Source organism: Harpia harpyja, chromosome 6 (genome assembly GCF_026419915.1).
Source record: "Harpia harpyja isolate bHarHar1 chromosome 6, bHarHar1 primary haplotype, whole genome shotgun sequence".
NCBI lineage: Eukaryota > Metazoa > Chordata > Aves > Accipitriformes > Accipitridae > Harpia > Harpia harpyja.
In genome coordinates, this window is record NC_068945.1 from 60,675,204 (window position 1) to 60,703,019 (window position 27,816).

General features: G+C 36.9%; 1 protein-coding gene across 1 annotated transcript in view; it reads right to left on the reverse strand.

The window, feature by feature from the left end:
* Positions 1-27,816, reverse strand: part of SEMA3E (semaphorin 3E) — a 149,073-nt gene that overhangs the window by 53,725 nt on the left and 67,532 nt on the right. Inside the window, exons 2-4 of the mRNA XM_052790607.1 lie at positions 18,707-18,867; positions 9,240-9,299; positions 4,238-4,357 (exon numbers count right to left, since the gene is read on the reverse strand). Coding sequence (XP_052646567.1) covers positions 4,238-4,357; positions 9,240-9,299; positions 18,707-18,867 — 341 coding nt within the window. The remainder of the gene's footprint in view (positions 1-4,237; positions 4,358-9,239; positions 9,300-18,706; positions 18,868-27,816) is intronic.

The window sequence follows — 27,816 nt, forward strand, 5'->3', positions numbered from 1 at the left end:
TTGGGTAATTTGCTGAAATGTTTAAATTTGGGAAAGCAACATTCATCAGGGCCAAAGTAATTAGAGAGAAAGATAAAAAACCTGCATGTTGCTGTCAGTGACTATACTTGTATATTTTTAGAAAGGTAATATCTGGCAACAGCTTCACTAAAGTGAACAGCCTGGAATTCCAAAGCAATATCAATTAAACCAATATTACAATAGAATGATTGCAGTAAACTATTATATATTTAATCTTTCAAATGGGTAGTGTATCATAGAATTTATAAATAATTTGATATAGAAATACATATTTGGTTAGATTCTGGTGGTACAACACAAGTTTGAGGTAGAATTCAATAAATCCATTATTTATTGTTTGTTGTTTTATATGATCAACATATTCAAATATATTAGGACAATATGCATGGTATCATTAAATTTCTATAAACCAGGAAAAGCATCAAAGAAACATTTAAACATATATAATGTATCATAGTACAATTTTGTTGTGAAAGATTTCAAAGCACATTTCAATTACTACATAGTAAGTTAGATTAATATTTTCTAGAGACACTGTTTAGGGGAATGGACATTTTTACTGGTTTTTTTGAGAAACTTAGAGGTTCTGATTTTTAGTAAGTTCCAAGGAATAATGATCTGCCAATGAGGCAATCAAATTCTGCCTATTTTTGGAGGCAAAAAATCTCCTTTTGGCTTCACTATTTGTTGACAAGAGCTCAGTGTTCTACAAGACACAGCTTAAACCTGGTTTTGGTAAGAAAGTAAGAATTTGTAGTTGCATAAGAATATAAGACTTTATACAGAAGGTGAAATGTTCCTTTTCACAAGTTGGATTGCACCTCACAAAAACATGCTAAATACCAGATCAGGATGCCATACAGTATGATTATGATCATGGCTTTGGGATATTCTCACTGTTCAAGGGAAAAAACAGTAATGCTTCGTTTTCTTACCAAATGCTATTCAGAAATGGATGACTTCTTTATGTAAACTTTTGTTTCAAGCCAACAATGAAATACATTTTTCCTGCAACATGGGGCTAGTCAGCACCAAGAACAAGAGCCTCAACTGGATGTTTTCTTCCAACAGGTTGTTTCTCTTTGGCGTGCTCAGTAAATTGTGAGAGATAAGGTTGTAGAAAATATAGTCCTGCTATTCTATTATGCTCTTAAACACCTGTATCTCTAATTTGTATTTATATACAGTTTGTAAATTAAGAACCTGCAGTTTTTACTGAAAGGGTCACATCTTCTCTTCTCCATCAGCTCAGGAAGCACTATTGAAACTTATGGTTAAGGTACCTGACCACAGAGGAAGTATTTCCTCTGTGTTGATACTGCTGGTTCATAGTTCCATATAGAAGAGAGAATCTAGCTTCATATGCTGCGTTAGCTAGGTATCTAGATACATAGAAGTCTGCTATAAGGGCTCCCTTTCTAGCTCCCACCCTTTATACCTCAACATGTCTGCAAAGTGTCGTTCTTCAAATGTATATAAGCCTCGAATACAGCTTGTGCTACTTAAAGAGACTGTTCAGAAGCAACTTAGTTTGCAGATCAAAGTTAGATTTTACTTATATGGAAGTTCAATATATTTAATAAAAAATGTCAACAATACCTAAAAAATGTTCCTTCCAGCCAGCTGCATATTATAAACTGCACTTAACTGCATATAATTGCATATTATAAACCAGCATTTACCCTTCAAATTAAATTCTGAGTTTTACTATTTTTTTGATAAAGGTGTTTGGGTCCTGTTTAGAAATGGAACAGTATCGTTACATTTTTAAGACTGTTTCATTTATTACTCTCCTTTCCATGACAGTCAGACAGTGAGAATGAAGCCAGAGAGCTGAGGCGGAAGAAATGGGGGACAGTAGTCAGAAGTCATTGGATCAAGATACTCTGGCCAAACAGAAAGATCAGCAAACAGAAACTGAACTGCAGTTTTCTGAGGAAGGATCTTGTCCCTTCACTTCCTGCAGCTACACAATGTCCTTATCAGTCAAAGAAAGCAAGACTAAAATTTGCTCACTCAATCACATACCACGTGTTATTTTTAACTTACCATAAACATGGCACCTGTCTTTTTTAATCCTTATGGTCAGCTTTTCAGATAATGGATACTAATATAGCTACTTACTAGTGCAGCAAATATATTTACTGTTGCTCTACACAAACAGAAAAACGGTAATTTTTCCCATGACTTCTGTGTGGGTAAAATTTTAGAACTTCAGTTTGACAAGGAAGAATAATAAACAAAAAGAAGGGAAGGAAGGACAGTGATACATAAGGGGAGGATCATGGGCCACACATTCTTATATACAAGTCTTGTTTCTAATTTTTTGTTTGGTTGGTTTCTATTTTTATTAGCCTGTTGCTTATGCTTTCTTAAATAGTGTTCCTAAATATACAGACATTGTTTCCTTTAAACTGTACCAGGAAGCCTGACAGGAGGTTCATGAGAGGAGCAAAGAAGACATGCAAATTTGGCTTATTTTAAAATTGCTTATTATTTAGCTCCTTCCTCAATTTTAGAGGAAATCTTCTTTCTGCAATTCAAATAACTACATTAAACAACGCATTCATGTTTTCTTTTATATATATATGCATATACACACATCAGCTGACTGTAATGTAGCTTAAAGGTTTTGGCAAATATTCTGAAATATCTGGAAATGAAAAAGAATGCACTTGTGACTCTATCTATTTTGAAACTTTACTTTTTCTCATGGTCATCAGTAAGGTTGGTCTTTATGGTTTACTCTGTATTATTTTATAAATAATATCCACAAAATTGAACCTGCCTCTAATGTGGACTCATGTAATTGCAATCACCTTGAAAATCCCACTCCTGGCCATAGGGGGAAGCAGGAATTCTCTTGGATGGTGCTTTAGCATCATCTCCATAAGAAGTGCTCAGCTTTACCAGAAGACGTCACTAAATATGAACCAACTAAGCAAGACCATTGCCCAGCATCTCATCCTGCCATTTGCCAGTAAAAGCCAATCTTACCTTTGGGCTACAGATGATCTCCATCTACTAAGTCCCACCTCACAAAGTTCGTGACCAAGAATCCCTGGTCAGATTCCTAAAGAGGTCATCAAGTGCCTCTCTAGCAGCCTAGTGAAATCCTCCTCTGACTGCAGGGCAGCTCAGATTAACCGTGGGATCCCTTACCAGTTGTTTTACCTTATAACTGAATAAATTATTTCTTCAGCATTGCTAAGTATATGATAAGGGATAACTCTGAGTGTCCATTTTTCACTAAGTCTGGACTTCCAAGGTCCAGACCTAGTAATGTAATTTATAACTTGTCCACAAATTCAATCTGATAACAATTGTAGAAATTCAGCCCTTCAAGAAGGCTTTTTAATGTCAGGAATTTCAAAATATACTCATAAACTCCATATGGATTTTAGACTGGCAATGGGAGTGTGATGAAACAAGAATGCAAGGAAGCAGGATGTAAGCAGGATCAACCAGACAGCATTTATGCCTCCATGGAGCAACACACAGGTTGCATAAAATCAGGATTAGGTTGAATGCCTAAGGAGGCTTATCCACTAATTTAAAATGAGAGATTGGTACTTTTGGTGATTCTTTAACCCTGATCTGATACAACTAAGACAGAAAGGATCCAGATTTCTGAAAAATCCAGACAATTTCTATTTTTGCATAAGAAATATGTTGACAATATTGATTCTATGTTGCACTTAATGATCTTCTCTGCAGTACTATTTCACTCAGCTACAAGTGTCATTAAGGAGCTAATGCACTTGCTGAATATGATCAACATTAAGAAGATGAATTTAACAAAGAATTATTAAGGTATTCCATCTCCCATCAAACTAATATGTATTTTGTTATACGATGTATTATTTCATTAAAAAAAAAAACAAACAAAACCAGTTTCAGATTTAGCTGAAAACTCCAAAATATTTAATAAATTTTGGTAAGAATTTCTATGTCAGCTTATCTAGTAATAAAATTCTAAGATGAAAATGACTTTGAGTTCTTTGTTTAATTCTCAAAAATATACTTTCAATCATTAGTGAGTTCCTCTAGTCACAAACTGAATTTTAGACCAGCATTACATTTCATCAGGGAAAATATCTCTTGTATGGTTTGTATGAGAACTCTGAGCACTTGAATTTAAATATTTATTTTTAACCATAGAGGCTTTGCTGGAATCCAGACAAGAAGAGTCACTACTGTAAAACAAATTTCTTACCTCTGATGGATGTCCAGCTCTAATAAAAGTACAGAGCGGATCAAAAGCTCCTGTTCCACAAGCCAGAAGATGTGTTCTGTTGTATCGGTGAAGGACACGGATGTAATTTGCACATTCATCCTGGTTTACATAAAAAAAAAAATTGGAAAATTTTAGTGCTTTTTTTTGTAAATTTTGTGTTTGGACGTTTTGGGTTTTTTTTTTTAAATCTTAGGTGCCCTTAGGTGATATTCTGTGTATGGAAACTTTCTATCCTGTTAAATATAAGATCTTAGTTCTCCCACTTTCATGTTAGTACCTCAGTACCACCAATTTCAGGGATGGACACTTTTGACATGAAAAATGCAAGTTTAGAGCATTATTTATTACAATTTGTTTTCGATGTTTAACCAATTAGGAGTTAAGTTATAAAACACACTTCTGTGCTTCTCTAATTTCAGAGATATTCTCCAAATCTAAATATTTGTTTTACTAAACATTATTAGATGCACTAGACATTAGACTCAGAGCATGAGACGTGAATAGTCAGCAAATGGCTTCTCTCTCAAGTTTAATAAACTTTTTCTCAAGAAAAGTAACACTTTTTTCTTACATTTTTTCCATAAGACATCTGCACCATTAATTTCTTGTATAATTAATTGCTAATCAATATTTTTTTATATTGTATAGCCTCATGCTTTATCTGTTCCTACTGTTCAAACCCTCCTTTGAAGAAGAAATTATTCATTTCCCCCAGGGCGATACTCTGGGACTCATTAGTGTATTTGCAGCTTCATAAATATTACTTCATAAATATTACAATTAAAAAATTTTCAAACATCCCTTTGAGATGTGGGGTCATTATCCTTCCTGTGCTAAACTAGAAGTGGAGACAGTGAGATAAAAGTATCCATTGATTTTGGGACTCCTGGGACTTGGTTTTACAGAGTATTTAACATTTTGCAACAATTTCTATGATTGGAGCAAAATCCCTGTTCATTTCCATTCATTACTCAACATTTCTGCAAGTCAGACCCTGGGTTTTAACAGTCACACCAGGTTTAAGACGACAATTATAATGGGATTAATCTTAGCTAACTTTAGCTATTCTAAAGTTTAGACATGTAATTTATGCTGTTCTCCTAGGCTTTTTCAATAGTAAATGAAGGCGGCCAGACATCTCCAAAAGGCAATTAATTCTATCCTAAAATGGATATATAAAACAGAGCAGAGGAATTTCCTTTTTGCTGTCCTTCACTGATGACTACTCTAGTTTTCAGACTGCTATTTTTATATTAGAACAATCCTGGGTCTTATTAACCATCTGCAAGAACTTAATGTCACAGAGGATGAGTCTGCAGCAGGGCCATGGGCAGAATTCAGCTCTTGCAAATCCACATTGGGTTCAAAACTAAAAACCACCTTTCTTCTTTCTTTAAACCCTTGTGTCATTCAGTGCAAGTCTTCCAACTGCTCCAACAAATAAATTAGGATCATAAGGAAGAATTCTCCTTTGCTACATGATTCTCCTTAAATGTTCACCTTGAAGATATCTCATGCTAATTGAAAGAAGCAGGTAACCTACACAGGTAGGTAACCTGTTGCATAAGTAAATATTATGTGTATGCAAAGGACAAATCAACTTGCAATATCTCACTTCTGGAATTTCTTAATTCCTAACTAATTTATTCTTTTTTTAAAGTAAATGAAAAAAAAAAAAAAATAAAGGTCTTCCTTCATATGGCATCCACATGATCTCTCACCTGGACAAAATTTTTTAGACCCACTGAAAAAAACCTGCTACTTGAATTGTCAGAGAAGTTGAGAGAAGAGTGAGTTGTGATTAGTAGGATGTGATGCTCTATACATGGATCAACACTCAGAGACAGAGGTGCCCACTTTGCATGTGCATTTCACAAACATTTGCTGACTGGTGGTAACAGAATGTTAATACATAGGAATTTTATGATGCTTTGCAGTTTTTAAATAGATGCTGTACTGGGCACTGATGTTGTTCCTCATTCTGCCTCCCCTCCAAGTATGATGTTCCTGACTTATCCCCTCTGTTCTCTCTCAGTGGTGGGCTGGTCTTTACTCCATGGTTTCCTTTTTTATCCACATATGCCTGCAGCTCTTGATCTTTGTCTCAAAAGCACTGTGGAGGAAGAGAGATCTTAAGATTTTTTTTTTTAAATGGGAAAAAATTACACATTTTTTTCTCCTGTGTGCCTTTACAGAAATGCCTCAGAATTTCTGCAGAAAAAACAGGATGAGGCAGATACCAAATATAGAAAAAAGTCATCCCAAATGGCTAGACTTTATCATTTATAAACAAATGAAAAAATGTGCTATTCTGGGAAGTGCCAGGCAACTAGGCATTGCTGCTGGCCCCACTAATAATATCCTGTACACATAACAAGGAAGAGATGCATCAGCCAAGGGAACATTAAAATAAGTTTTCTTCCTACTATATTAATGAATTAAATGTTGTGGTTGTCTTTAGGAGGCTCCATAGACATATTAATAGGTCTGTGGAATTTTATTCATCTGAAATTTCTCTGTGTGAAGGAATTAGTCATCACTACAGAATTTGATTTCTATATCTGAATGATTTCCAATTCTGATAAAATAATTGAAAGGATCAAAAGCTCTCACACCACAGGTGTGTTTCCTGGCAAACTGGATGAAAGCAGAAGGATTTTTTCCTTGGCTTGACCCGGATCAGAAAAGTGTGGCCTGAGTTTAAGGTGATACATGTGTTGTTAAGACAAGGCTTTTCTAACTGTCCTATGAAGTCTGTTACAAGGTCTCTGAAACTGTATTTATGACTACAGTACTTGCAGTTTTACTGCTACAAGATGAACTGATAACTTTTAAAGGTTGTAAAAGCTTGTAAAAGCGGCCTGTTCTCTTATACAGAAAGAGGTAGCAGAGAACACTTGAAGTACCTCAACAGAGATGCTTATTACAGCATTCGTAGTTCTACTTAATGTTAATTATGCCTTGAGTAACAGATCTTTTGCAAAGGAAAATAAAGAAAGAAGCAGCAGGGAAATAAGCAAAAAGGTTTGAAAGAACACTGATGAGTAATTTTTTTTCTGAGACTTTACAGTGGGAAAAATGGCATTCAGAACTTAAAAAATGGCAAAGGGTTGATTTTAAGACATTATGCCATTACGTCAATATTGGTTTATGGCTACAAGAAACAAAGGTGAAAAGAAAAGTAATAAGAAATTTTTTTATTCTAATTTAGATTCCTTTCAGGTTGAGCAATTAAGCTTACTGAATACTGAGCATGCTAATGAAAATTACTGAGGTTTCCCTGGAATTAATTAGTCTTACTCATTCACATAGTCCCATACATAATTAGGTCTCATGTGAGGATCAGAATATTGTTTGGTATTACAATATTTCCAGCTTTTGCAATTTTAACACCTTTTTCTTAAAGACTCCAGTTCTGGAGTCTTGTGATTATTTAAAATTCTGTGGTTTTCTCTTAAAAAAATAGAGACCAAACTTTCACAGTACAGAGTGATGTGGGAAAGATATGAAGTTCTTTAAATTATCTCATTCATTACAATGCAAATTTGAAGGCTTATAATAACAGATTGGATTGTAAAAGATTTTGAATTTTAGGGAATCTCATGAGTCTGAGGAGGATACCTTTACATTACATTGGAGAAACAGTACCCATTTCTGTATTTATTTAACCCAAAGAATATTGTCAAAATATCAGAAAATAAATCCCATCATGTAGTGGTGAAGGAAAGATGACAGAGCTTTAACTGTAATAACAGCCTATGCTGAGAGGTAGTATTAAATAAAGCTCAAAGAATTTAGGGTTTAGATTCATTTAACAGGATCATAAAGTTTGGATAATGTAGAAAAACACCATTTTCAACCAAAGCCACCTGAAATTCTCAAGGGTACAAAAGCATTCAGAAAAATGCAATGAACTTTTAAGATACCTCAAAAAGGATCAGTTCTAGGCCAGGTGAGTGTAAGGAGAGAAGTATCATGTTGTTTTTATTATTATTATTATTATTATTATTATTATTATTATTATTTTGTTTGGTTTTTTTCTAATCTGGTTCACAAGTTCCCTTGATGTGGACTGTTTGCATGCTTGTACTTCAACAGGAATCTTTATAGTTTCCTAATCTTTACTGGGAATATGTTGTGGTTATCATCAAGGCTGCCTGTTTGCTCTATTTGTGGGAAAACTGTGCATGTGCCCTTCTATGTCCTACATTCCTGTCGCTCTTGCTGTAAAACTATCATCATTTTCAAATCCTTTGGTACAGTGTGAGCTCTCTCAGCTGTGGGATTTATTAGGTGTTGTACTTGCTGTGTGTTTATGAGGTGCAGATAATGAGCTTGGTGCACTGCAAAATTAAAGAGAGCTCCCATCCAGAAGAACTTTCATCCTGTGGTGCCAATGATATCAGCTGCTGTATGTCAGTGAGCTTTCAGGCTTTTCCCCGGGAACTGATTACAGTCAAAGCACTGGATCACAAGAACAGAACAGTTTTGGGGCTCATTAAAACAGAATATTTTAATTAATATACCAAAAAACCTATAGGGCAAAACAATTTAGAGTCTATTTTGTAATTATTAATAATTTAACTGCTTTTTTGAAAGTATTCTAGAGAATGTGAATTTTAAAGATAAATTAGAATGTGAAAAAGTTTGAACGGAGAAAGTATCCTGTGTGTATGAATAGAAAGGGAAACACAAATGGGAAAGGAGAATTAGTAAGGTGCTTTCTTTGATATCACCAGAAAAAGAATTAAGAGAAAGTTCAGATGATCAAAAGTGTTCCTTGCCCATTTATGATCTGGTTTGAAAAGCAATTAAACTAATAATTTAGTGTGTTCACAGTAGTTACACATTTTTAAGCTGCAACACTTAGAATTATATCTGTGCTTTGATCTCTCTGCAGTTTAGGGATACCTAAATCCTTGTTTTGGACCAGCCACTGGTATAATTAAAGTATACTTGATTTGTAATTAATGATACTTACAGCATCTCTTCCTTTAATTGTGCATTCTTCTGCCTGCAGAGGTGTACTAGGCCAATGGATCTGAGGGAAAAAAAAACCCAAACATAGAAAATCATTCAACTGACACTCTGATCATGTCAATCCAGCTTCTCCACTACTTTTCATTTGAAAGACTCCTAGAACAGAATTATAGAATCATAGAACAGCCCAGGTTGGAAGGCACCTCGAAAGATCATCTGGCCCAACCTTTCACGGGAAAGACAACCTAGATGAGATTACCTAGCACCCTGTCCTATCACATCTTTAAAACCTCCAGTGACGGAGACTCCACCATGTCCCTGGGGAGGTTGTTTCAGTGATTGATTGTTCTCACTGTAAAAAATTTCTTTATTAACTCCTGGTGCAGTTTGTACCCATTCCCCTTTGTCTTCTCCATGTGGCTCCTTGTGAAGAGAGAGCCCCTGTCCTCTTTGTAGCTGCCCTTTAAGTACTGGAATACTGCGATGAGTTCCCCCTGAGCCTTCTCTTCTCCGGGGAGAAAAGACCTAACTCCTTCTGTCTTTCCTCATAGGGCAGGTTCTTCAGCCCTTTGATCACCATTGTGGCCCTCCTTTGGACACTCTCCAGTCTCTCCACATCTTTAATGAATTGTGGGGACCAGAACTGGACCCAGTACTCCAGGTGAGGGCTGACAAGCGCTGAGTAGAGTGGGATGATCACGTCTCTGCCTCTGCTGGTAATGGCCCTGTGGATGCAGCCAGGAGCCAACGTGCCTTCATTGCTGCAGCAATGCACTGATGACTCACGCTCAGCTGCTTGTCCCCCGGGACCCCCGGGTCCCTTTCAGCAAGGCCGCTCCCCAGACACACAGATCCCAGTCTGTACTGGGCTCTTTGGGTATGTCGTCCCAGGTGCAAGACTTTGCACCTGTCTTTATACTTGACTAATCATACTATATATATGCACTTTTTATTTTATGTTTTAAAGTTTAATTAAGTTTCTGTTACTATTTGAACAGTTTTCAAGTAAAATATTCCAGTTTTATTTTTAAATATCTATAATAGTTTACAATAAGTTAAGAAATATTTTTGTTGAAACATAACTGTTTTGTTTAGGGTAACAGCAAACTTGATACTAGGCAACAGAATTTAAAGGAAGGTAATGGATGGAACATTTTATATAAATTCAGTAGAAACATTTCTGCTAAATTGTCAGTGATTTCAACAAAGAATACTAATTCTGAACTACTGATTTCCTGCTTTAAGTGACACTTAGGAAAGAAAATGGTTTATAGTGAAGTTAATGAGGGTCAGCAATTAACCTCCTGGGAGTAGGATCAGCTCTTCACAGTCAATTACTAGAAGTGAAGCCAAATTATACAAGCGAGAATTTTTTTCAACTACCTACTGTATAAAATTTGTGTTTCATTCCAGATGCATGATTTGTTTGGATGAAAACAATGTTAAATGATGAGTGAGCAGACTGGAATGATTACTTCATTTCTTAGAACTTTTAAAAGTGAAAAAAACCCCCACGTTCACTTCAGTGATATCAGGCTTGGCTGAAGCCAAGTAAGTTTCAAAAAATGCATGTCATCATTAAGACATCTTTGTCAACACTCCAATCACAAATTATTTTTCTATCTGGAAAACATTTTAAAATTAAGTTCCTCTTCTGCTAGGCTTTTTTTCTTCCTTTTTTGTAATTGAATTAATTTAGTTTTCTTGGAATAATTCTAATCCAAGAAAATCTGGGGATAAATTACAAGAAAAGTAAATTGCAAGAAAAGTGGGGATAAATTATAGATCCTAGAGGCCTAGTGCTTAAAAGCAAGAGGTCAGCTATATGTTAGTCTTGTCAACATCAGCAGACTGTCAGTGTTTAAGTCTCAGTGCTTGAGTCAGACCACCTATTTTCAGACAGCATCTAAATCCTGCAAAGAACCTAAATTAATCAGAACATTTGTTTTCAGCCAAATGGTCTTATAGTCATCTATGTATGACCAGATGTAACTCTCATCTAGTCTGTATTGCTGCTGTGTAGTCTGGGGAGGTACCTGAACTCTGCTGAACTCCCATGAGGGTACTCATCCTGGTGCCCTGGTCAGACCATTCCTGGTTCTTTCAGCGCAAAACTCAGGGTCCACAGTCATTTACTTTGCTCACTGGTCAAGGATTGAATAGGCAACAGCCTGTCCTTATCCCAAAAGCCTAGAAGTTAGGATATATGAACTCCAGGACCTCCTGAGCCTAAAAGTTTGAAGTCACAGCTGCTACTTCCCAAACAAATGTTCTAACTAGCAGGCTAAAATGGGGGCTTTTGCCCATATCAGGTGTAGATGGCTAGTAGGAACAGGAACAGAGAAATCACAAAGGGTATAAAACACTTGGCTCTGTAACCTAATATCAAATACACTGCATGTAGGTGATTATTTTTGTATTTGGATACTTAGTCCCAGTGCTATTGAAAACATTTTATATGCACATTTTCCTCTTAAGACATACTGAATTAAATGCATTCACAGAATTAAGATAAAAAAGCCAAAGAGGTAACCTAATGCCACTGCTTTGTCTGGAATGCTGAAAAGCAGCTGCAGTGTAAGCAACAAGAATTTTGGTCCTTGGCATGGAATTATAGAATGAATCATAGAGTCATAGAATGGTTTTGGTTGGAAGTGACCTTTAAAAATGACCTAGTACAAACCCCCTGCCATAGGCACAGAAATCTTTCACTAGACCAGGTTGCTCAAAGCCCCATCCACCTGACCTTGAACACTTCCAATGGTGGGGCAGCCACAACTTCTCTGGGCAACCTGTTCCAGTGTCTCACCACCCTCATCGTAAAAAAATTCTTCTTTATATCTAATCTAAATATACCCTCTTTCCGTTTAAAATAATTACTCCTTGTCATATCACTACAGGCCCCGATAAAAAGTCTCTCCGTCTTCCTTATAAGCCCCCTTTAAGTACTAGAAGGCTGCCATAGGGTACCACCAGAGCTTTCTCTTCTCCAGGCTGAATAACCCCAGCTCTCTCAGCCTGTCCTCACAGGAGAGGTGTTCTAGCCTCTGACCATTTTCGTGGCTCACCTCTGCACCCACTCTAACACTCGAATTGCTTGGATGCAATACTCGATGTAGGGTCTCACAAGAGTGGAGTAGAAGGGGCAACATCGCCTCCCACGACTTGCTAGCCCCACTTCCCGTGATGCAGCCCAGGATACAGTTGGCTTTCTGGGCTGCAAGTGGACACGGCTGGCTCGTGTCTGATTTTTCATCCACCAGTATCCCCAAGTCCTTCTCCACAGGGCTGCTCTCAATCCATTCATCCCCCAGTCTGTACTGATATTGGGGATTGCCCTGACCCATCTGCAGGACCTTGTATTTGGACTTGTTTAACTTCATAAGGTTCGCATGGGCCCGCTCCTCCAGCCTGTCAAGGTCCCTCTGGATGGCATCCCTTCCCTCATGTGTATCAGCTGCACCACTCAACTTGGTGTCATTCACAAACTTGCTGAGGATGCACTCAATCCCACTGCCTATGTTGTTGATAGTATTTTTCCCCATATGGACCCTTGAGGGACACAATTCATTACTGGTTTCCACTTGGATATTGAGCCATTGACTTAACTCTTTGGACATGGCCATCCGGCCAATTCCTCATCCATCTAATAGTCCATCCATCAAATCTATATCTCTCCAGCCTTGATGTAAGAATGTTTGGGAGGACTATATCAAAGGCCTTACAGAAGTCTATGCAGATGACATCCATAGCTATTCCCTCATTCACTTATACAGTCACTCCATTGCAGAAGGCCACTAGTTTAGTCAGGCATGATCTGTCCTTGATGAAGCCATGTTGACCATCTCTCTAATCACCTCCCCGTGTTCCATATGTTTTGACATATCTTCCAGGAGGATCTGTTCCATGATCTAACGAGAAGCAGGAGATGTATGCACAAACCTCTTGCAGAGGAGATGGAGGGCTTTGCTTCCTGGGCAAGCTGCTCTAATCAAAAGGCTAATGTGTAACAGGAGCTGCCCTCTGTCCCTGTATCTACCACTGCTGCTAGGTATCTGCTTTCCAAAGTGGCTCCTGCACAAATCCTTCTCCAAACGAAGCCCTGGTTCTGTGTTGGTTCAGCCATATGTGTATTCCCGATTGAGATACTTAAAGTGGCTTACCTTAGCAAAAGGTGTCTACCAGAAGGAGTAAGAAAGGCAGACCTTTTCTGCACCTTTTCTGCAGGTTGTGCAGAGGTGTAGGATTCTATCTTCGATGGTCATAGCAAATTGCCTACCTCTAAGGCAAGTCCATGTTAGTTGCCTGAAGTAGATGGGTCTGAATTATTTAGTAACACGTATGAGTCTCCTGAAGAAGCTTTTCTATCCAGAAATTACTTTTTAAGACTCATAAATCTTATGAGGCTTGTGAGTCTTAACATAAATGAAGATTAAGATTTTAATCTCTTCAAGATTATTTTAGACTGGAGACTAAAAAACCCTCTGCATATCAGATTTTGCTATCATGCCAAATTTTAAAATTCGATTTTACATGCATCTTGGGTCTAAGCGCAGTAATCAAATATGTGTATAGTAAAAAAATGTTCTGCAAAACATAAAAAAAAAATTTATTGTTTTTAATCTTGAAATCTTCATGAGGATTTCTTAGCTCAGTTCAAACAATTGAGAAGAGCTGCTCAGTCTTTTGTGATCATTTGCAAAGAAATCTGTAGTAAGTGGCTCATACAATACTTTACCAGAGTGTACTTACTGTACTTAATTAAGTTTGTGTAATTATTACTGTTGTACTTAAATAGCATAACATAGGACGTGTTTGCACTGTGTGGAAATCCAGATATTAATCAGCTGTAATTGTAGCCTTTAACCTGCCACATATTATTTTTCCTGATGTGTATGCTTTAGGGTTATGACAACTACCAGCTTTAACTTTGAATTGATTCTTTGCCAGGATTACAATCTTTTGGCAAGTTGTCAATAACTATTGTTGGGAAATTTTCCTGTGCATCTAGACTGGAATAACATCACACTAATGTACATTTCACTGGGCGGCATGCTTGACATAATTATTGGCTTGGACATAATTTTTCAAAACTTTTCACCCCTGCAGGTTATTGTGAAGTAAATTTTTAAATTGCTTGTTTAGTGATGTTTTCTCATCTTGCACTATAATATGATCATCCTTGAGACCTGGATGATGTAATTTTATCACTGTGTTTAAAAGACAGGAAAAAGCTACCTTTAAATATACTCCTCATGGGAAAAATTGGAATTGCAAGGCAGTACAGACAACAGCTACTGAGCAAATTCAGTTATGGGGAAAACTTTAATTGGAGCTGGAATGTTAATTAGTGTCTCCAAACAGCTTCCCTATTCAGTCACTAGCCTCAAAAAACAGGATGGCATATCTAATGAAAACTAATTTCAAGAAATTATATGAGCTTTATAACACTTCAGGCCAAAACAGACTATTGTGTGAACTAGTCTGAACTCTAGTATATGACAGAGCAATTAAGCAATTCAACTATCCCGTCCCTGGTTTAAGTTAATAAATAGTGCTTAAGTAACACATAACTTGTGTTTGGCTGAAACACAAATTCTGCAAAAATATCTGGTTATGACTGGATATTGTATATATTTATCAACAAATACATAGCCACCTTGCCTCTTGGGAGGTAATTCCAATGGATAATCAAAGTCACTGCTAAACTGTGTGCTGCTTCTTTCAGTTTGAAAATATATATGTATGTTCCTACACAGTATTCAAAGGAGATACAAGCAAGCTCTGCTCTTGCAGACTTGTGTTCAGACAGCTCTGGAGTGGAAATATAACTAGCTTCACTAGAGGCAGGTTATATTATGAGGGCTCTATATTACAACAGAGACATAAGTCCTGATCTGGGGCTATCTCGTACTGGATCAGAAACAGCACATTGAAATCTGCTTGCACAAGCTTATTTACAGATGGAGGAAGGCTTCTTTTCAGAGCAAGGCCTTCATGAGCCCTTTGAAGTAGAAGGTAGGAAGAAGGAGTATCTGTAAGGAGTTTGTGGACAAATAGGAAGTGCAGTTTATTTTCACTCCAACAAGAGACGAAAACTAGAAACAAAGGTCATCCTTCTCTATGAGCTGTTAGATCAGTGGTGATGAACTACTGGCATTGGTTCAAATTTGCTGTCAACAAAGATCTGTTCTGGAACCAATTACAATGAACTGAAATGCTTTTTAAAATAAATTTGGCACCAAATATCAAAGAAAGTTCTCTATCAGTGTGTTAGATCATTACAAGCCTTAAAGACTTTGGATCAAATCCCAAATATGTGTAAAGATTGATTCCAAAGGTGGTGTCAAAGGGAATGAGAAGTTAGGAAAAGGAAAGGTCACATGGAGGGTACCTCTGAAGCTTTGGCGTTACACAAGATTTCAAGTACTTCTACGGCTTTAATTCTCTGTACATATTGATAACCATATTTGGTATTCTCCCTTATTCTTGCTACTGTTAGTGTTAGAGCATTCTTCATATGGAAACCAAGGCGCATGAGTAACTTTGTTTCAAAAACTTATGGTAAGTCATGTTAAATACTTTAAGCAAGAAAATTTCTGTGTGTATTATATGAAAGGAGAGATACAAAGAGTAAAAAAAAAAAAAAAAAGGCAAAGTAGGCAAAGGAAATATAATTTGGCCAATGGCGAAGTGAGGCTCTGTCTTTGTCCAAGATGACATGGAAGGTCTATGCCACAGCTGAGAGCTCACCCTGAACCTCTGGATTCGCCAACCCATGCAAGAATGACAGTAGTAGTTTTCTCCCCTGAAAGATTTTTCCCATTTTGTATGTATCTTTTCTTTACTGGATATGAAAAGTGGCCAGGATAACAATGCTTAAAATAATGTTGGTAGATATATACATAAACAGCTAATAGCTTATGTGAAAAAGCCATAATCTACCCTTCAGAGTGCTACTTTGTATTTGAAAACTGAAGAGAATTGAACCTTAAGAAAAAATATAGTCTATTAAATGCAGATTTATAGGATGCATACCTCATATGCATCACAAGTTGAGTTTTTTGGAAATGTTGGATTACTTTGGCAGTCAATAGGTCTCAATGCAAAAGCATTTTATATCCAGTCAGCATTTTGTTGTTTTTCTTTGGGGGACTTCTAATATGTTTGCTAGAACTGAATTACTGGGTCATTTTACAGCAGAAGGGGTACATCTCTAGTTGCGAATGGGTTTTAGTTTGGTTTTTAGAAAGCATATTCATATTCCAAATTGTGGAGCGAGGGAAGTCAATGAATTAAAACACATAAACTGTTTTCTCGAACACAGAAGATGAAAAAAATCTATGCAAATCTGCCCAAAACTACCAACTTTATGAAACATCTCTTTTGCACCTAGTGACTCATCCTGGTTACCAGAGCAAGAATAAAACCCTGGAACTTGCCTCCAGTCCTACATTTTCACTAGTTTATATCTGATGTTTGAGATTAATTAAGCTAAAGTCTTCAGTCTGAAAGAAAAGGTCAAAGGCTAACCAACACACAGTTAAAGACAGATTAATGAAGAACTTTGGTAATAATGAATCAACCAGTCTCTCAGTTCCAGGAACTTCCCCCAATGTATCTCGGTAATTAAGCTCTCATATAACAGAAATGCTGTAGGACAATCAAATTTTCCCTACCTATCACTGAAAGAGATCTGCACTGAGTGAACACTGGGAAAGAAGGATCATGACATTTGTATTCAAGGGAGCTAAGTCCCAGTGAGGTCATGTTTCTAAGCATGCTAGGTCAAGCTCCATTTATTCCAGTTTCTCATCTTTTGCACATCATAAAAGCAGGCAAGCAGGCAAGAAGAACTTCCATTAATTTGTCATACTCTGCACACAGGTCTCAAGACAGAGAGTATGGTTTCAGGTTAAATGGCTGATCTTCCATCTAAAAACAACAACAAGGAGAGCAACGAATTTCAAGAGTGTGTCCAGATGGGACAATGGTGGTTGGACAGAAGCATAAAGTGCTCTATGTTGTCATCTTTCCTCATAAAGATTTACTGCCAAAAGGGGAAGAAGAGAGGGGAAAAAAAGCTTATTTTACAGAAACAACTGCTTCCTAAATGTTTTCATATCCCTGAGCTCTAATATCTTGTCACAGGATATTAATAATTTTTATCAAATGGAAAAGGAGTTAACTCATATCTCACTGTGGAGGAACAAAGCTCAGTATGTAACGTTGCTCTCTGAGGATTTAAAAAATTATTATGGTTTTTTTAATGTAGATAAATTCTCAAGTGGCCTCCCTGAGTATATTCATTTCCCCATATCTAGGATTGCCTTTCCCAAATTGTTTATAAAAAGGATAAAGCATATTATATCTGTTCACAGTAGTGGAACATGGTAATTACACTTGGAGATAAGCAAGGTTGCTTATGGTAAAATTGACCAGAGTGTTGGCATGAGAATAGTGATATTCACTTAGAACAAGGGGGCAGAAAGAAAAGAATTTGAAACATCAGTGGTCAGTGCAATATGGACATTGACAAAAATTGTATTTCTCCAGAGGGGCTTTATTTTGTTACTCATTTTTTCATTCATTTATTAATTTGAGAATGAATGAGAATATATCAAAACACATTGGGAAAATTTTAAAAAGTAGATAAGAAAAACTGAAATATTTCAAGACATCATTTATCCACAGTCAAGATGGTTGAGGTAGGAGCAATGCTCCTACCAGCTCCCTTTGCCACGGTATGCTTCCAATCCTAGCTGCCAAGGGTAGAAGTGAGTAAGGAAGCCAAGGCTCACATCAGCTCAAACTGTGGCCTCTTCACTTCAATTGCCAGCTTGCTGATCAGTTGTGGTTTCTGTGATGTACCGAGCTCTCTGGTAGGATTATAACTTAAGCCACCTTTCTCTCACAGACCACTGAGTAGACTTCAAATGCCACTTTCAGTTACTACTTAATAGCACCTCTGGCTCAAACCAATGCAAAATCCCATTTCTAAAGAAAGCTAAAAATTAGCTGCATGGTTTATGCTGCTATTGAAAACCTCTTATAGTTTACGTGCTAATTATATTTTAATATCTTTTTTTTTTTTTTAATTTTCTCTTCTGCTGTGGAAAAGTCTCCCACAAATACCAGGGAGAAATTATTCCTTGATAATATAGCAGAGATACAGAAATCAGGTATGCACAAAGTGTGAGATGCTCTAAACATCAGTAAACATTCTGAAAACAGTGAGAAATAGCTACATGACCCCTAGATCTCTTCACCTAGAGTGAGCCTTATGGATTATTACTGGGGAAAAAATGGAAATTAGTGTATTTTTCTTAAATATAAACATGACCTTAAAGTTCATGCACAAAACATCTACAAAAACTCCATTATCTCATTTCCAGTCATGCAAACTCTGATATTCTGTGCTACACATTATGACACAAAGTGACTAATACATATAGCTTTTTACTCAACCTCTCGGTAGTTGTCGCTGACTCGATCCAAACTGAGGGAGTACAAGAGGTCTCTTCCTCCCACGAACAGTCGCTCTTGATACTCATCCAGCAGCATTATATGAAGACCAAGATATCCAAATGGGCTATGAAAGACTGACGTCCTGTTTAAATCCCAGAGCTCTGAAATACAATCAGAGTGTGTGTGATAAATACCAAACAGCTTAGCTTTCATGGCTTCATTTTCATATCCTCCTAGGGAACTAGACAAGAAGTTGTGGGACATTAAAATGCTAATCGTATAATCTTTGAGTAAGAAAGAGACACAAAACACCTGGGAACAATTTTCAAAATGAGCCAGCTCTCCAGGAGGTTTGTGTATGAATCTTTACATCATAATCTTTGTGCTCAAAATATTGTGAGATGGGGATGGGTGAAAACAAGTTCTCTCCTTAACAGTTTCTGAAAAGAAAAAAACCACTGCTTAGGACATCAACTGCAAATGGGAAAAAATGAATGAATTTATGGAAATTGAAAAAAATTACTGGAAATTGTCTCCTTGTCTTTCCCTCAGGCATGTCAAACTGCAGGTTTTTACTGTACGCACAACATTGTTCTGGTTTTGTTTTCTGGGGGGTTGGGGTTGCTTGTTTTAAGCCCAGCACAGTCTCCACTCAGTTAACCAAAAATATTGCCTCTAAATTCAGTGAGAACAGTATGAAATCTGTGAAATGCATATTCATAATTTTCCAAGCAATTACTGATTTTGTCAAGAAATGCACTGATCAGATAAGGGGAGCTGGGGTTTAGCTGCACATGATCCAGGCTAAAGTCACTTCCACAGAGAAAGGGAAATTCATCCTGGGTAATGTTGCAGAAACTTGGAATCAGGTCTCAGGAAGGAAGAAAGAGGCAAGCACAGGGGTCTTTCTGCACTCTCGAGCAGATGGTGAAGAGCACAGCCCAGCTCGCAGCAGCCAGAGAGGCTGAAAATCATTTTGCTGTCAGGAAGCATCAAAAGAAGTCATTACAAAGAGTACCTTAAGACTGTCTCCAAAACAGCAGAGCTGGGACTGGGGGAAAGGCACTATGTTCCTATGGCTAGATTGTGATGAATTGTTTTATTTTGAAGAAACAAAAATCACTCTTGGTAAAAGCAACTAAATTCTTTTCAGCTTATCTGCAGAGCTATCCCTAAGCATAACTTTTCCAATTGTTTGGATGTGGCCCAGTAGCTGATGTTGGGAGAAGTGGGATTGTCCCAGAGCTAGTGAAGACAACGAATGGGCCCTCACCCAGTTTGGGGTAGAGGCTCCAGCTTGTGTGCCACACCAGCGTTTATGTTCATTTGTCCATGCAGTACCTTGTCAGCCACATAGAGGACATGGCTGGTGTCGTGGTTTAACCCCAGCCAGCAACTAAACACCACCACGCAGCCGCTCACTCACTCCCCCCCCACCCAGTGGGATGGGGGAGAAAATCGGGAAAAGAAGCAAAACCCGTGGGTTGAGATAAGAACGGTTTAATAGAACAGAAAAGAAGAAACTAATAATGATAATGATGACACTAATAAAATGACAACAGCAATAATGAAAGGATTGGAATGTACAAATGATGCGCAGTGCAATTGCTCACCACCTGCCAACCGACACCCAGCCAGTCCCCCAAGCGGCGAATCCCTGCCCCCCACTTCCCCGTTCCTATACTAGATGGGACGTCACATGGTATGGAATACACCGTTGGCCAGTTTGGGTCAGGTGCCCTGGCTGTGTCCTGTGCCAACTTCTTGCGCCCCTCCAGCTTTCTCGCTGGCTGGGCATGAGAAGCTGAAAAATCCTTGACTTTAGTCTAAACACTACTGAGCAACAACTGAAGACATCAGTGTTATCAACATTCTTCGCATACTGAACTCAAAACATAGCACTGTACCAGCTACTAGGAAGACAGTTAACTCTATCCCAGCTGAAACCAGGACAGCTGGTCTTCTGCAAGGGGACTGACTGGTCCTACATGTCAGAGAAAATCCTTGCACAGGTCTATCACTATGGCATCCACTTGGGATGCCATACATGCCATCCATATACGCTGTGATTTTTGAGAATACAGCCTCATAGGGTACCCAAATATTAAACCACCAAAATTCATAATCATTGTTAAAAATTTGTCCTTTGTTTCCTGAGAAAAGGATGTTCCAAACCAATGAGATTTGAATTCTATATTTGAATTCAAATTTACCTTACCCACAAAAAGATTTAGCATGACCAATTTTCCTCATGAGATACCTTACTTATATCTTAAAGTATAGAAAAGAGAGCAAATCTTTTGAGCCAAGGCAAGAAATTTAGCATTCAATGAGGATATTAATTTAATCCAACAAATTGGCACAATTTCTTTTTCTTTTAAATTATTATTTATATTGCGTGCATGATGATAAGGGAATTCAATAATAGGATAAATGTGTTTTGTTCCATTTGTTGACTAGGTTTGATTCAAGTCAACAAAAGCTGAAATCTACTAGTTTCTGAAAGTTGTTTCTCTAGATGATAAAATTTCTATCAAAGGAGTCATACTAGAAATTCAGCCTCACAACTCTTTTCTTTCCTGAGCTATCTTCAGATAGATTCAAAAGAATCTATTGACTAAATAGCTGTGGAGAATAAGGTTAATATCTAGGCTTTCCATAACATTTTTTAACAGTAGAGGTCAAAACACTTTGTACCTGGGTGTGATTGGCCTCATTTAACAAATGGGAGAACTAAGTCACAGAGAGGAGCATCATGATGAGCAGAACAAGTCTTTTTTGTCTAAGCTTTGAGTACTGGCCAGTGAACAAGATACATTCTTTGACAGTGACACACTCAGCACAGAACTGCAAAGCAATGTGGAAATGGCACTTTCAAAGCAAGCTTCTCTTGACAAGCAAATCCATCAGATTGCTGTTTCAGAACATTGCTTGTTTGTGATCAGATTAGAAATGGAAGGAAATATTCTTGTGGTTCTAAATAAAGCCACTATTTATTTGCAAGAATATAAAACATCCAATATGTTTTATTTTTGAGTCAGTCTTGGAGTTAAAAGAATTGCATTTTAAATTCTAGATATATATAAGCCACAAAAGGATACTGTGGTAGCTTCCCCAGACTTATTTCCATGTTGTCCTGAAGGCAAGTTTTTCATAAATGAGACAATATTTCTTTACATAGATCAGAGATATCACTCACGTGTTCTCAATGAGATCACAAGGCACGATCAAGAGTCCTCTACCTGATCATGTACACTGGTAACTACTCATATAAGACTCAGTCTTGCCAAATACACCTGCAACTCTGATTGTCTGAAATTAAAGTTGAGAATATCAAACACCTTTCAAGATCAAATTTGTAAAAAGAGATATTTCTAGGACTACCTCCAGCAAAGCTATACAGGCATGGTTTTGCCATGGGTGTAGACACAAGCACAGGAGTAAACCTGACATCCGGAAGGACTGGAAAACACCAAGCAGTGGGACCTGGGGAGCGATTTTGTTACTGAAACACAAATGTAATAGTATTATGTAGTTCCTTTGAAAGGTACTAGGATTTCTCGACATTGTAGGATATCTGAGATATTAGGACAGTGTAGACAAACAGGATACAACACCTTCTGAATGTCAGGAGAATGGGTGGGATATCGGGGAGTCTAAAATGGCACTAGATGTCTGTCATTTCTAGGCAAGTGAATCTCACCATGATCTGGCTTGATGTAAATGACCCAGGTATTGAAGCAGTAGAACTTCATTCATGTAGTGCTATGCCCCTTCAGCAAAGCTGGTTGGCTTCGATGCAGCACTACATGAATGCAGCTGTACTGCTCCCAAACTTGAGCTGCTGCAGCCACAGGTTGCACAGCCTTCACACTCATTTAGTGAATCGTTAGTTCATGGATTGTTGCACTTTGCAGTGTTGAGATACCCTTAATCATTGAAATCATGGCACAGTTGGGAGTGAATGTTTGCAAGGGTCATCTTGTGACTACAGACTCCTCAAGGTGTCAAGAGTTGTGCTCCTGCTCATGCCTACACCCTTAATTTGAAAAATTAAGCTTCTAGATCACACCTAAACTTGAGCATAACCCAAAAAGAGGTTGTTCTTCTACCTAGTACTAGGATTTAATAGCTACATTTCTGCTGAGCACATCTAGCACTTACAAGATCATGTGCAACTGAGATTTTCTTTGAGAACCTGGCCAGAGAAAATATAGTGCTGCCTAACGTTTTTAAAATATTCTGGTGGCTAAATCGGTCACCTGAGAAATAGCAGACATGATTTCAATTTCCTTTTCTAAATGGATTGAAACCCAGATCGTTCTCTCTTCATAAAGAGGTCTAATCACAAGCTATTACCTACTAGATTGGTAGGGAAGGATGGATGCTTTCTCCATTTCCTGTTGAAGCTGTGCAACAAAATATTCAAGCTTCAGGAAGAGTGAACAAGCAGTAGCATGACTCTAATTTAGTAGTTAAATTGCTTTTCTGGGAAAGAAGTTCTGGCTCTAGTGCTCAAAATAGTCTATGCATTTTATATTAAACAGTTAGTGGATAGCGTGTATAAACTGTTCTAGCACATGGACTAGAAACCCTCAGCTCCTTTCTCACATAGGAATGGCTAAAGATTTCAGCTGAGTAAAATCCTTTCTTTTATTGAGTTTCTATAGATTTTTGTGACAAAAAGCCTTTCCTCTATAAAGATCTTGTGTAAAGAAATCAAAAGCAAGAGAAAAAGAGGATGAATTGTTCAGGGAGAATATGTTGTTAGCGCTCCACACAGGACAAAAGAGAAAAGATCGTTCCTACTCCTATCTTTTGGTAAAAACCGAGCTTCAAATTGCTTCAGTGTACTGATCCCCAAATTTGAGAAAATGTTATTCAGCTTTTGTACTATAATGTTTTGCTATTTTAATCTAAAACCCCATAACTAAAACCACACCATTACAATACAAGCAATATTTTACTCAACAAAAGAAGGACTGCTTCAATATTTACATATTCCTATATGGCACTTCACTTACTTACCTGTGAAAGCCTTAAAGCAAGTCTGGGCTGCTAGATTACATTTCATAAGAGAACAAATCTTATTTCTTGCTGGTTTAAATGCTGAGAACAAACCTGAAGGTTTGTTATCTGCCTGCCAGAGCTTGCTGGCAAATATTCAGACTTATCTTGCTTATAGCACATCTACTTTGGTGAACATATTCATATTATATCCTCTTTGACAAGATGGATTCTGTTAGCCATTTGTCAAGCAATGTTATTTATATTCATAATAGCTGATTTCTTGAATGTTTTAATGACCAGAATGTAATTCTTTCTAACTTCTAAGATTGTGTTAAAACAGCCATTTTTTCTATTACAAAAAAAAAATGAAGTCACCCTTTTATTATGTTATGTTGATATTTTTTAAATATAAATGCTTGATAACTAAAATATGCTTGGGACATGAAGTGCAAAAACCTCGTTGCTGCTCCACAGCAGCCAGAGTATAGTGAGATTTCATTTATAACAGGTTCTCAGAAATTAAGCATGAAGTAAGATATAACTTTGAACCTTGAATATAGGCAAATATCACTACAGATTTTTTTTTTTTTTTCTCAGGGAGTGACAAAGCTGCTGTTGCTCTGCTCTGTTTTTCATAGCATTACATCATCACAACTGCACAAGTCTATTGCTTTTGCCCTTTTTTGCCCTCATAAAAATCTTTGGTTCCCCTTTTAAAATCTACAGAAATATAGTCTCACCTCCCACACTACTTTATGCTGCAGAACATTCTTCCGGCAAAGATGTTTTCCAGATGCAGGGCACTGACAAATGAGTCTGGCACTTTGAACATGTTGAGTACATGAGGTGGACATCTCAGTGCTGCTTTACAGGAAGAGGTAACGACTGGGGTTGCCTTCTGTCCCCATCAATAATGTAAAAGGCCACAGATATAAAGTCTAGGTAATATGAACACCTGAATGACATTTTATGTTTCCAATTATCAGCATAGTCCTGGAATATATATATTACAGTGGAACAAGTTTTATAAGAATTTGGTGAGCCTTATGTAATTTTAGTTAATTCAGCTTTTTGCTATGTAGCTGACAAGTGAATAACAAAATCTGCTTACATGTGACAAGAAAGGGACAGAAAGAAAAAGGAGGAAAACCAAAAAGGAGACATTGGGGAAAACCTGAAATACCTGTGACACAGTTTATGAACTACAGGTTAAGAGTAAGATCAGGCAATGCAAGTGTCCTTCAGTTTTAAACCACCAGTACTTTAAGGCATATTACTTATTCAAGGGTACTCTAAAGAGTCATCCATCACAAGGACAAAAATATAACCTTACAAGTAGTTGGATCTTTCTGACAAGGTTAAGACCTCTAACTGGCAATATTCCATATAAAATTGGTAACAGGAGGCAGAAGTTTTCTTCCCTGGGTAAAAAAATAGAGATAAAAGCTCACCCCAAAAAACTATGCTGCTGAATATGAGATAATGCATTAACAATTTTTACTTTCCTGTGCTCACAGACATCAGTCATCTATATTTCTGCAAAAATAATTCTAAGGTCATGACAGGGATTGCCAGTTAGTGGAAGGATATGCTAACTCAGGTGAACCAGCAAGCAACTGAACCAGTTGAGCAATAGAAAAGGGGACAGTGTAAATTGGCCAGAGGTTGCTGAAGTCAATGCTGCTACATAAGGTTTGCTAGCAAATCTGAGCCAAGAACTTTAAAGGCAGAATTAATTGCAAACAACAAACTAACTAAAAAATCTTGGTAGTAATAATGCTGAAAGTTACCACTGTACTTTTAAAAGACAGTTCTTAAGATATTTGAGTATCTTATTTGGGGAACATGAATCAGTAGGAGATAAAAGGCTGTAAGGGAGACTGAAGTATGAACTTTCACTGCTTGAGGTTTTATCTGTGTGGCTGCCAGGCAGATGCCTCGGAAACTTGGCAGGGTAGGAGACAGAAAGCAAACTCTAGTAATGACAAGCAAAAACCCATTAGTCCATAACTACTCTCACATGATTCAACCTCTGCTCTTAACAGCAGGTGAGTTTGGCTATCTAGCTATATTTGGAGAATGTAATTGGCTTCATGAAGTGAGCTGGTGCAGCAAAGTCCATGAATAATTTTGTTTGTTTGGTGCTTTTCCTCCAAATGTGTGGATCTAGTGATGAAATTTAAATTATAGTGAAAAACCTCAAACAAAGAACTTTCCTTGTGAGTTTGTTTAAATTACAGAGGCAAAAGTTTCTGAAATTAAAAGGTATGGTTTGGGGAGACAAGAATATTTTCAATCTGTATGCAATACAAAACTCTCTTCTCTCTTTTTTTCTAAGAATATTGGAAAAACCTATAACTGGAACATATAATAAATCATAGGGTGTATTTTTGTTTCTTCTAATTCTACTCAGCTTATGGCAGAAAAATTTCAGTGGAACTTGAAAGTCTTTAACACAGCTCATCATGTTAGCTCATGTCATAATCCTTATTTCCATTTCACATTATTATATGTCACATATATACTGTGACATATATATACTTTGTTACATCTAGCAAATATTTAGTTTTTCTTCCCTGCTGGTAAAATAACATACTCAGTCCCACTACAATTGATCTGGTCTTAGTTACTGAACAACAGAAATATAACCATTACAAATCTACCAGGGCTTATAGTATCAACATGCTACATACTGCTAAAAAACCAAGGTGTATGCTTACACAGTATTTCATCATGTTTCTAGTTCTTGCTGGAAACTTCACAGTGTACATCAAATTAAAAATAATCACACATAATCTTCATACAAACTGAGTTTACTGCACTTTTAAGATGCATTTCTAGAAGTACATGCCAGTCCAATAAAAATTATCTGATATTCAATTTAATGTTACTAATTCTTAAAAAGAAATTTAATGTAGTATAATAAAATCTTGGTATTCTTGGTATTTAATGAAACCTACCTAGTAATGATGGCCAATTTACAGACTTAGAAGAAAACTTCTCTGTAAATCAGCTGAAAACATTCACAGTACCTGCTTAATAGTAGTGTATGTTGAAGTGCTATTTGTTTTCTGACAGTAATGTATGTGACCCTACCAATTTCTGGACCTTATTGTTGATTTTCATTACAGCAGTAGTAAGCTACTATGACTTCTGATATAAGGCCTAATCCAGAGATCATCTGCCATTTTTCCCAGTTAAGTTCATTAACCTTCAGCTAGGTAATCACACCAATATAGATTAAATATATGTGAAACAGTGTATGAATAATAGTTTTCCTCCTGTATTTTATCTGAACCTGAGAAACAACAGACAGGGAATCAACTCAGAATGAGAGGAAATATTCAAAATTCCAATGTTAAACTTTTACTTGAAGGATGATTTCTTCCACACATTCACAACATGCTTTTAATGATAATATTTAATATTTAAAAATAATAATAATTCAGTCAACATTTATTTTGAAATATTTTAAATTAAGCATATTATATTGATTCCATATCTATTTCCAGTTAACTGGATATTGCTTGCTGAGTGATGGATTTTTTTTATTATTATTCATTTTGGTGTTAACCAGCAAATTTTGGCATGCATTCAAACAAATTTGTTATGGTCAAGCTGACATACTCCTTATACCAGAGACTCTATTATAAAAAAAACCATTGTTTAGCTTTCCAGTGTGATTTTTCTTAGAAAAGGTACACACGTCCCCAAAGTGTTCTCTGACAATGCAGTTGAAAAATGTGGTTGTGATAGAAAATATTAAACCATATTCATTGCTTATGAAAAATGACATAATACCATTGCTATTACAAGTCCCCAGGTCTCAGTCCAAGGTAGTGTAGCTGTTTATTCATGTGAGCAATATTAAACCAGTATAATGTGGCTGCCTACAAGTCTCTAGTGACTTCAAAACCTAATGACCCTTATCTCTTTAATAAAGCATTCTGAGTAGGTGATAATAAGTGACAATGTTGTGGATAATAAAAATATTTATTAATGTTAGAATTTTTTTTTATAAATGTGGAATGCATGATAGAAAGCTTCAGAAATGTATTTATCTATAAAAATATTCCAGCAGAAATATAAATTGGAAATTT